Source organism: Mangifera indica, chromosome 15, assembly GCF_011075055.1.
Source record: "Mangifera indica cultivar Alphonso chromosome 15, CATAS_Mindica_2.1, whole genome shotgun sequence".
NCBI lineage: Eukaryota > Viridiplantae > Streptophyta > Magnoliopsida > Sapindales > Anacardiaceae > Mangifera > Mangifera indica.
The window spans coordinates 3,202,468-3,214,067 of NC_058151.1; the positions used below are offsets into that span (position 1 = coordinate 3,202,468).

Here is an 11,600-nt window from a genome sequence, read left to right on the forward strand (position 1 = left end):
TATAAGGGTAAAAATGTCCTTTTCTCTTGTCATTGCCCAATCGTGTGGTTACAGTGCCCTTAATTTTTACAGATGTTGGGGTTGTGATAAACCGGGCCTATCACTCTCTAACGCACCTCTTCTCTTTCTTGCTCCAAATTTCACTCATTAATAACATCATAGCATATAATCGAATTATATCTCGTATTATTTATTAAAAATTTATTCTTTTTAACATATATTATATAATATATAATTTAAAAAATAAAATAATTTGATTAATATATTATTATTTTAAAAAATTATTACAAACACTATTAAAAATTTAAAAACACATTATTATCTATATATATTCTTATCTATTATTATTCTTATTATATTATTATTATTTTTTAAAAAATATATCCATCTTTATTAATAATATTTATTATATTATATAATAAATATTTTATTATATAATATATTTATTATATTATATTAATTTAATATAATTTAAAATACATATTATTTTTCAACTGAATGATTCGTTCATATTGTGCCTATGGGCTATCATCATAACAAAACACTTTTTTCAAACTCAACATCAAGATTTCGGCACTTTTCGATGCTCACCTCAAATCCACGTTGTCTGGACTACCTATGCTCCGTTTTTTACACTTGCAACGACTCAGTTTCCGTCGCCTGAAGATATTAGAGCGTTAATTTAACCGAAGGCAAACTCAAGACTTAAACAGTAATATCAACTCTGTTTTGGCCAAATTAGATCGACATGCCTAAGACGACGACATTTCCTTTTTGATTGCTGAAGGTTTAATTTGTTGCTGTTAAATCACTTGCTTCGTGTTCTTGAACCAGAAGTTGGTTTGCACAAGAAAGAGTTTGTAGCTTTACAAGCTCTGTGCTCTTCCAAAGAAAATGTCAGAGAGATTAGAAGTAAAGGTGCCTTTTCTTCTTTATTAAAATTTTTCAAGCTGGCACGCTCAGTTCATAGGCTTTTGCAGCAGAGGTTTTGAAGGGCTGGACTCGGCTCGGCTCGGTTTTTTTATAGCCGGCTCGAGTTCGGTTCGAGCTCGACTCGAGGTAAACTCGGCTCGGCTCGAATTCAGCTCGTTTTTCATATCAAAACGACACAATTTTGTATATATATATGGATCAAAACGACGTCGTTTTGTATAAAAAATTTAAAAAAAAATTACCGAGCCAACCCGAGCCAGCTCGAGCTCGATCGAGCCGAGCAGAGCCCGGCTCATTTCGGGCTCGAACCGAGCCGAGCCGAGCTCGAGCTCGAGCTGGCTCGGCTCGAATCCAACCCTTGAGGAAGCTTAGGGTTAGTGAGCTTTTGTAGTAAGCAGAGGGGTGAAAGAAAGATAGGCTTAGATTGCTTTGAGCATCTTCAATTATATACTCTCATCCAAGTTTATGCCTATTTCTAAACTTTTATTAGCAAAATTTTAAAAACACAAATATTTATTTCTTTGTTAAAATTCTCATGATAAAGTAAAAATGTTATTTAATGATTTTAGAGTTTTCATATTTTTCTCATTTTAGGCGCTCCCTTGAACTTTTGAAAAATTCAGTTTCACCCCCTTTTCAGTTTACAGATTATCTTCTGACGTTCTCTCCCTCTGTCTCCAACCTCCTTCTTTGCTTGAGTCGAACTGATGTCAGCCTTGCCTTCTCTTTAATGCTCGAGCTATCCTTCTCTCATTTTCTCTAAAAATCAAGCAAAAATCGTGGGTAAAGAGGAGTTTGAAATGACGAGAAAGGGATGTTGACGACGTTGATCTTTGATTGGATGAAGATGATTCGTCCAATGAAAATGGTCATTGGACATCGACATTTGATAGGAAAAGAAGTTGGGGCCCTAAAAACACTTTTTACATGAATTAAATGTGTAAATCATATTTTTCACCTAAAAATTAACTTTGTTAACGGAACTTAGACACTAAAATTATGCATAAGCTTGATTATTAAATCACCGTACTTTAGAACCTCTTGTTTCCTCTCACTTTCTCTTTTCTTCTATTTACTCTCACACATTTAAGATTGGCACATAGCAAATCGTTATTGACTTAACTTCCCCAAACTTATTGAACTCCTCCAATAGGAACTTTGTATTTATCTTATAAGACAAGTTCCCAACATAAACAGTCCTCGAGTTTCTATTCTCATGATTAAGCATTTGTCTTTCTAACTCGTCATCTTATACCCCTTATCATTCTCTACTTTCCTTTTTTTTTTTTTCTTTTTTTTAAATTTTAGCTTTCTTTAGCTTGACAATTAATGTTAGATTTCGAAGAGTCAAAGTTTTTAGGGTTTATAGTAGACTCATCTTTTGATTATAAATCTTGGTTTTTCTTTCTTTTGTATGGATTATTACGAGAAAATATGGAAGGAATAACAGTGTTTCCTCGGTGACACTATCAAACAAGTTTATGAAGATGGAGGGGGAACGTGACTTTTTTATGCATCAATTCCAACCCTTTCGATCACCTTATTTTTGACCTTTACGATCGTAAAGTTTTCATCACTGTTTATTGATTCCTTGAGTCTGATCAACTCATGACTCTGACTAATTTCTTTTTTTATAATTCTAAGAAATAAAATGGCAATTTTGTATTTCGATGGTAAATTTTTCACTAATGAATTTAGATTTGAGGTGAAATGTGATTGTATTCTCAATGAAAAGTTGTTTAAGACTAGATCTTGGGTCATATTTACATAAAAGGATTCATGCAAAGTACCAATTTGGTATGACCAATTCATAATCAGTTATTAGATTACCGTGAATGCTAATAGATTTAAAATATATAAAAAATATGTTATCATATAATTAAATAATTTTAAATTAAAAATAAAATTATATTCAATTATACTCAAAAGAATTAAGTATAATATTATTTAATATATTTAATTGAATAATGTTACATATATATATACTTTGAATACATAAGATAAATATATAAAAAATATATTATTATGTGATTAAATATTTTTTTTGGTTAATTCAAAAGTTTATATCCATTTGATGTAATCAAAGTTTGTATACGGTTTGACTGTAACTAATTAAATCAACTATACGTCCCTTGCCGCATGCATGCACATTTAGGAAACAGTAACATCACCCGTCGACCAAACTCATCAATTCCCGTGAAAAACTCATACACGCTCTCTTTCTTTCTCTCCATCTTTGCATCCTTCCTTCTTTCACGAAACTTCCATTTAATTTATAGAATAATTTAAATCTCTCTGAAATTTTTTGTCATCGTATTCATCGTGATGATGCCATGAACAAGAGAAACCAATTTTTCAATGTCGAGCCATAACCGAGATCCATCAACGTCGACACCGTCGGTCTCTACGCCGTCATCGACACGTGCCAAGCTGCTGCTGAAGAAGATTCCGCGGATCCCTATTCGTCGTGCCAAGAATGAAGAAGTGAAAGATGATGGTAATAATAACGATACTGATAGAAGTAACAAGAAGCCATCGGAAAACGAGGAGTCGGCGATACTCTCAGCGTCTTCTCTTGGTTTAAATCGTATTAAAACGAAATCCGCGCCTTCTCCTTCGCCTCTTAGGTTTTCGTCTTCAGCTTGTTTTCCCTTGAATCACAAGAAAGAGGCAAAGAACGATAAGGTTGACGCTGAAATCAGGTCTAAATTTGGTTTTCCTACTGAGAGTGAGAGAAAAACAGCCACGGCCACGACGGAACCAGGTTCTCGATTGTCGATTTTTATTGGTCAATATGATGAACACGAGAAATTATATTTAGTATTGTTGTATTTGTATATAACTAACGAAAATGATTGTTTACAAATTATGTTGCTAGCAGTTGAAGTTTTTATTTTAACAAGTCCCTAAGAATGTGTTTTTCAATTACTATTATTAGTTTTCCTTGATATCATTATATGAAAAAATAATTAAATCTTTTTAAACGAATTTAACGTATATCTTAATAATTATATTTTTTTAAAATTTTGTTTTGAAACTTCATTGTTTGATTCAGCTTTGTGTAATCGTTCCATAGGGAAGAAGGTTCAATGGAGTCAATCAAAATCGTTAAAATTTCCATCACTGCTCAAGCCAGAGTTGGAGGTAAGAACAGATAGTTTTGTATATTCAGATACACATGTATTTAAGTTAGTTCAGAGGATAGATTTGGGTAAGGTGGGTTGATTACGTGGTTTTTATAGGTTAATCATGCAGCATTTGCAAAGGAAATGCAGTCGCCACGTTTCCAGGCTATACTGCGTCTCACTAGTGGCCGTAAGAAGAGAGCCCCAGATATCAAGAGCTTCTCTCATGAACTCAATTCTAAGGGAGTACGGCCTTTTCCTGTTTGGAAATCCCGAGGATTGGGCCACATGGAGGTAAATCAACCTTTTGAGACCTTTTTAGCGCACTCGTGTTCTCGTTTTTGGGTTGTTTGTTGATTTCTAAAAATTTTGACAAAAGTGAATAAAAAAATAATTTACATACTTTCAAAACCTCAAAAGTAAGATTCACTTAACACTGCCCTTTTGCAACTCGATATTACAAGTAGAAATCCTTGTTTACTGCATATCCAGAGTGTACTCGTAACTATGTTTTCTTAAAGTTCACAATGTATATTTGTCAAATAAACTTTTTCAGGAGATTATGGTGGCAATCCGTGCAAAGTTTGAGAAGTTGAAGGAGGAAGTTAATGGTGACTTGGGAATACTAGCTGGTGACTTGGTGGGTATCCTGGAAAAGACTTCAGATACTCATCCTGAATGGAAAGAGAGTTTGGAGGATCTGTTGGTGGTAGCTAGAAAATGTGCCACGATGTCACCTAGTGAATTCTGGGTGAAGTGTGAATATATTGTTCAGAATCTAGATGACAGACGTCAAGAACTACCGATGGGGATTCTCAAACAAGCCCATACCCGCCTTCTTTTTATCCTCACTCGATGTACTAGGATTGTACAGTTCCAGAAAGAGACTGGTTATGAACAGGATCACATTTTGGGACTTCACCAACTTAGCGACCTTGGAGTTTATCCAGAGAAAACATCGGACGTCGTTGCGCAGGACGTTAGTGGCCCGTTAACTGGTGGGAAGATGGTGAATGAAAAGCTGAGGAAGAAGACACATGGGCAGGAACAGGGCAGCCGGATTTTGAAACAAGATCAAGATGAAGAACATTTGAGTGGTGAAACTGAAATTGTGGAGGTTAGCACCGCCAAAAGTTCTGATTCAAATACAAGTGGCTATAGGATGTCTTCTTGGAAGAAACTTCCATCTGGAGCTGGGAGAAATCGTAAAGGCTCGGATGCTGTTGAAATGCCATCCAAGGAGAAACCAGAGCTCTTTCGATCCAAGGATGAAACAAAAGCTGGAAATTATGACGTGACTGAAAATCTGGATGCATCAGCCCACCTCCCATCCTCAGGAGCACAGAAGGTTTCTTGGGGATCTTGGGGGGATCATCATCATGTAGCATATGAAAATTCGATGATCTGTCGTATCTGTGAGGTAGAAATACCAGTTGTGCATGTTGAAGAGCACTCTCGAATATGCACGATTGCTGATAGATGTGACCTAAAGGGTCTAACTGTAAATGAACGTCTTGAAAGAGTTGCTGAAACTCTTGAAAAGATAATTGATTCATGGACACCAAAAAGCACACCCAGAAGCAATGATTCTCCAAGAGGAAGTCCTGAAGTTTCAAGTGTGTTTACAACAAGTAGCCACGACGATTCAGATGAGGTATCACCAAAGACAATGGGCTTGCCTCGGCAATGCTCCGTGGAAATTCTTGAACGTGTTTCTGATGTTGAAAATGCTTTTGTCATGGTAGATCTAAATGTTTTGCCCAAAATATCATGTGACAAAAGTTCTTCACAAACCGTTCCTGATGCCGGGACAAAAACCCCATCACCGGGAGGCTTGACCCCGCCATCACCATTATTAACGCCATGCACCAGCCAGATTGAATTGCTATTGAGTGGACACCGAACACTTACAGAACTTCAAAACTCCCAGCAGGTAAGCTGTTACTTTAACGTTTTATTCTTATAGCGCTTATCTTTTATCATCATTTTGGTTTAACTCTTCATGATAGCTGTAATGGATATCTTGATAACTCTACTAGCAAATTAGTAAAAACATTGGGTTGTTTGCTTTGTAAATCCGTGAAATTTCTTTATTGTAATTTTCATTTTCTAATGTTATCTTCGGATGTCAGATAAGCAAGTTATTGGATATAGCCCGCTCTATTGCAAATTTAAATTTTTGCGAGTATAGTACACTGGAGAAAATGCTTGATCGTCTAGAAGATCTAAAATATATAATCCAGGATAGGAAGGTGGATGCACTTCTGGTAGAAACTTTTGGACGGCGTATAGAGAAATTATTGCAGTAAGTCAGTCTCTTGCTTCACATCTTTTGAAATTTTTCTAGTTGGTGTGCGAAATTTGTTTGGGGTAGACATTCTTCATAGTAGTTCAATTGAGCATAATAATAGTTAACAACAAATCTACAGCTTGTCTTCTTAGATTCTGTGGTCATGCAATTATCATATATCTTTCCCATTATTGGTTTGTCATTTTTCATATGATATCTCAACTGTATCTTTATGACTATCTAAAATCTACAGGGAGAAATATGTATATCTTTGTGGGCAGATAGAAGATGAAAAGGTAGACTCATCGAATTCCATGGCTGAAGATGAGAGCTCAACGGATGAAGACCCAATGCGCAGTCTGCGTGCGAGCCCAATAAATACATGTTCTAAGGATCGAACATCCATAGAAGATTTTCACATAATAAAACCAATCAGCCAGGGGGCATTTGGGCGAGTTTTTCTTGCCAGAAAAAGAGCAACCGGTGACTTATTTGCTATAAAAGTAAGTATCCATATCTCCAGGAATTGGCTGACTCATATAGATACAATTCAATACGACATGCTTCCCAAGTTTATTTTAAGGTCATCCTGCTTTATTAAATTACGGATTCAATTAGGGCAGTCGTAGTACCAAATTCTGTTTTGTCGTTGTATGAATTAAATGGGGTAATTATTTGGGGATCCTGGCCTTAAATAGTATTTAAGCTGCTTCTTAGTGTAATGAATACAAACCAAGACTAGTTACGGAGTAGAATTTGATATTAGATATTTATAATTGAAGTGAAAATTTAATTTGGAACAACTATAGTTAACTTCCCATTACAGATTAGAGTGATCATTATCTCTAAACCCATCAATAATAAGAAGAATACATATTAGTTCCCACTTTTCCTTATTGGAAGGGCATGATGGGAGGTTTCATTTAATGACAAAGCAATACTAACAGTTTCTTAGCTCCAGGGTTATTAGTTTCTGCCCTTAATGGCTTAAGTTATTCTGGGAAGTTTCTTATCTGAACTAGGATTGAATTACCGGATTTATGTTCGTGTGCTAGTATGTACACCTGTGTATTCTGAAAGTGTTTCACGCTTTTGTAATTTATCAAAAAGAAAAGTGTTAACTGACCAAAAACATTCTATATCCTGAAGAACTAATCTGTTACAAGAATTGTCACAGGTCTTAAAGAAGGCAGATATGATTCGTAAAAACGCAGTTGAAAGTATTTTGGCTGAGCGTAATATCCTCATATCGGTTCGCAATCCTTTTGTGGTAAGCAAATCCCCCTTGATGCAGAATCATTTTAGAGATGCCTTGTGTGGATAATTATCTAATACTATATGATTTGATGATGAACAGGTCCGGTTTTTCTACTCGTTCACAGGCAAGGAAAATCTTTATCTGGTCATGGAGTATTTAAATGGCGGAGATCTCTACTCTCTGCTGAAAAATCTTGGTTGCTTAGATGAAGATATGGCCCGTGTATACATTGCAGAACTTGTGAGGACATATTCATATTCCTTTAGTTGTTGAGAACTTCTGTGCTAACTTGATATAAATTTCTCACAATTGTACAAATAGTTTGTTTAATATTTCTCAGGTTCTTGCTTTGGAGTATTTGCACTCTGCAAATGTCATTCATAGAGATTTAAAGCCTGACAACTTGTTAATTGGCCAAGATGGTCACATCAAGGTCAATATCTTGCAATCTAGTTCATAGATTCTGTTTTGTTAAAGCTTGAAAACTGTGAGATGTTTGGGGAAATATTCAATTATGTTGTCTCTTTTCTAAACGCTCATTGTTTTTCTTTACTGTTTGTTTTAATTAATTTATCAATGACTAAAGCATGACACTATTCTGTAGCTGGCACGAAAACAATATAGTTCTAGGAAATGGAAAAAATCCTTTTTCTTTTTTTTCTTTTGTGCCTTCAGCAAATGCAATCTTGAAAATAACAGTTACCCTTCATGGTATTAGAATAATCAGCAATACACCTATTCTTCATTTACATAATATGTCAGATTTACTGTTCTCCTGCGGGAATTGAGTTGATTTTTGTCCACTTATTTCTAAGATTAGATGATATCTATGACAGTTTGTTTTGTATTTCCATATTTGCTATGCTGTTTGATTCTTCAGTTTTCATTTATACAGTATTGATTATGTTAATTGTCACCTCATTCTTTCTTCTATTACAGTTGACAGATTTTGGGCTCTCTAAGGTTGGTCTTATTCACAGCACAGATGACTTATCAGGTTCATCATTCAGTAGTGCTGGATTTCTAGGAGATCAACTGAAAACTCAACCTTCATTGAATAAAGAACAGCGCCAAAAGCATTCAGTTGCTGGCACTCCTGATTATTTGGCACCTGAAATACTTCTGGGCATGGGACACGGTAAGCAAGTTATAGCCTAGAAGGGAAGCATGCATAAATAAGAAATGAAAAAATTATTATTTGATACTCTACAATTTTCTCCTCCCAGGTGCAACTGCTGATTGGTGGTCTGTCGGTGTTATTCTATTTGAGCTGCTTGTTGGTATTCCACCATTCAATGCAGAAACTCCACAGGTTGGTCACCTGAATATGATTAACTTTTAAATGATTCTAAACAGAGTTTCCCTTTTCTCGTAAATAAACAGTGATTTAGGGTGCAACTTGATATGATAACAATCGTTTTCGGTTTATTGCAGCAAATTTTTGACAATATAATGAATAGATATATACCATGGCCTGAGATACCTGGGGAAATGACCTATGAAGCTTATGATTTGATTAACAAGTAAGTTCTACAAATGGAATTTGTACATTTTATGACCTTCAGTCCAAATTTAGTAATTTCCTCAAATGCATTTTCTTGTTTTGTCCATATTCAAAGAGGATACATGTTTTGGGTGGGCAATTCTTTCACCCACTAGGATCCATTGCTAGCATGATATGAAAATTACATTAACACGTTTGTGATTGTTTTCATTCAGATTGTTAACTGAAAATCCAGTTGTAAGACTAGGAGCAACAGGAGCCGCAGAAGTAAACTCTTCACAACTATTAGCAAAGGCTTATTTATAATTATATCATGATTTGAGGAACTAAGCAGACCTTTTTGGCAGGTGAAGCGGCATCCTTTCTTCAAGGATATCAACTGGGACACGCTTGCAAGGCAAAAGGTCTTACTATTAAATTCTTGAAATCCTTGCAAGGCAAAAGGTCATAAAGAAAACTATTAACAACAGTTTCCTTACTCAGTAACTACCCTTCTTTGCTGCAGGCTATGTTCATACCAGCAGCAGATGCGCTTGACACTAGTTACTTTGTTAGCCGATATGTGTGGAACCCAGAAGAAGAAAATTTTCAGGGAGGTAGTGATTTTGACGACATGACAGACTCATGCAGCAGCGGTTCATTCAGCAACACACATGAAGAGGATGTGAGAACATACCTTATCTTATAATTTATCAAACTCTTTGCAAATAGGGCTGTCAGTAGGCATCAGATAATGGCCTGATTCCATTTGAAAACGGCTTCAATCTGATCGCTTTAGTCTCAACCAATTTTAAGAGCTCAACCTCTATGGAGCTGTGTAGACAAAGTTTATGATGAGGAACCAAAGCCAAAATCGTATTCCATTCAAATATGATGAAGATTCTGGCAGCCCTATGTGCTCAATGTTTTATTATTCTAATTGTTGTTTTCTTGCAAAACAGGGGGATGAATGTGGTAATTTAGCAGACTTCAATTCCTCAACTCTATCTGTGCAATATTCATTTAGTAATTTCTCATTCAAGGTAAAACTTTCCACACCTACATTTATATTCTCTTATCATGAGAAGAATTATAATATTTGATGGATTTGAGTTGTTGTTGCTTTTAGCATAACTTTCCTTGATCTGACTAGGTTGTGGTGCATAAGATTTTGAATAGTTATACACCAAGTATTGCAATATTTAATTTAAGATCTTCTGTGTTATATTCTTATTATTAATCAGACAAACTGTGCTGGAAAAAGGGTAAGGCTGAGGGAAGGAAAGAGTCAAAATTATATTTTTCTTCACAGAAATTATAACACTGTTGTAGTCATGAAAGCTTCCTTTGATACTTCATTTAGTCAGGCTTGAACTGATATGTTCTTTTTCTTTGGTCCAATTTAGTCTATTGTTCAGTTCGGTCGTGTAACAGGGAGGTGTAAGCCTCGAAAGCCTTTGGTACTTCGGTAGGGCAAACAGCCCTCAAACCGAAAAATGGTTTGGAACCCTTCCCCTATTTCTACATAGTCAAGTTTGAATGCCGTCAACTTTAGTGTATGAGACGTCTGGTCCAATCAGTTTGTGTCCAAATTAGGTGATGAAAACTATTGACATAGTCAGTTTTGGATCTAAAGGGTCTTAGCGTAACTAACCCTTTGAGTGACTCATTAAGTTGCAAAAGCCCGGGGCAGCGGTTGTCAACCTTGGTCCTGGAACTTAAACAGGGGTTCGTTGAGACCAGGATCAGCATCGGCTAATGCCATTACCCACTGCTTGTATCTTCCCACTTTCAGAATTTCAAAGAGCATATTGATGTTTATACTTAAACATTGGGGACCAAACTAGCGCTGCAACCAAAAATTTCTTTTATGATTATGGTGCTAGGCATAAAATATCAGCTTCGTTATATGAAATTACAATCTGATATTAGAATTTCCATTTTGTTTGTTTCCTCAGAACTTGTCACAGCTGGCTTCTATCAATTATGATATGGTGATTAAGAGCGCCAGGGAATCAAAAGAAGCCTCCAAACTATCTGGTCCATGAAAGTGATCACATGGTTACTTCACCATGTATATATACGCAGCTATCAGGCATCTAGTTGGCTCTTTCATATGTGTTGTTTGAAGGAAAACTACAATCTCATACACAAGTTAAGATGCTGAGCTGTTTTGACATTTTCTTCTTTTTAACAGATATAGGTGGCCATCGTGGTTGGAAGATCTCAGTCCATCCTCACCAACTTATGATGAAAATGGCGGATCCACCTCACAGGATCATCCATGCCAAAAATGGCAATTCAATGGAACAGGTCAAGCCTTTTTTCCCCCCTTCTAATATATAGACGGCTTTCTTTTCTTTGTGTATATTTACAAAAATCTTTCTAATAGATAAAATTTTGTGAGTTTATATTGTTTTAGGCTATGATTATCTTGAATCTATATTTATTGCCATTATGGCCGGTTCTGTGACTTAGCATTGAGAAATAAAATTAGTTTAGTTCTTTTAA

The 11,600-nt window shown here is 35.6% G+C and overlaps 1 protein-coding gene across 2 annotated transcripts; it reads left to right on the forward strand.

Annotated features, from left to right (window-relative positions):
* Positions 1 to 3,262: 3,262 nt before the first annotated feature.
* Positions 3,263 to 11,600, forward strand: LOC123197595 (probable serine/threonine protein kinase IRE). Of its 2 annotated transcripts, none has more exons than XM_044611916.1 (18): positions 3,263 to 3,697; positions 4,010 to 4,077; positions 4,176 to 4,352; positions 4,615 to 5,991; positions 6,191 to 6,363; positions 6,602 to 6,851; positions 7,526 to 7,618; positions 7,706 to 7,846; positions 7,947 to 8,039; positions 8,546 to 8,744; positions 8,833 to 8,918; positions 9,041 to 9,129; positions 9,326 to 9,377; positions 9,458 to 9,514; positions 9,616 to 9,774; positions 10,052 to 10,132; positions 11,048 to 11,184; positions 11,287 to 11,600. In XM_044611916.1, exons 1-17 carry the CDS (start codon positions 3,292 to 3,294, stop codon positions 11,135 to 11,137), a joined length of 3,591 nt encoding a protein of 1,196 aa, XP_044467851.1. In that variant the 5' UTR covers positions 3,263 to 3,291; the 3' UTR covers positions 11,138 to 11,184; positions 11,287 to 11,600. The 2 variants fall into 2 exon arrangements, with proteins under 2 accessions (XP_044467851.1, XP_044467852.1); XM_044611917.1 differs by having other exon boundaries at positions 11,048 to 11,163.

Bases quoted from the DNA above. Each gene is read 5' to 3' on its own strand.
- LOC123197595 (XM_044611916.1), top strand. From the start codon at position 3,292: ATGTCGAGCCATAACCGAGATCCATCAACGTCGACACCGTCGGTCTCT. The intron at 6,852-7,525 runs GTAAGTATCCAT...GAATTGTCACAG, and splicing joins GTGACTTATTTGCTATAAAA to GTCTTAAAGAAGGCAGATAT. The intron at 9,515-9,615 runs GTCTTACTATTA...TCTTTGCTGCAG, and splicing joins ACACGCTTGCAAGGCAAAAG to GCTATGTTCATACCAGCAGC.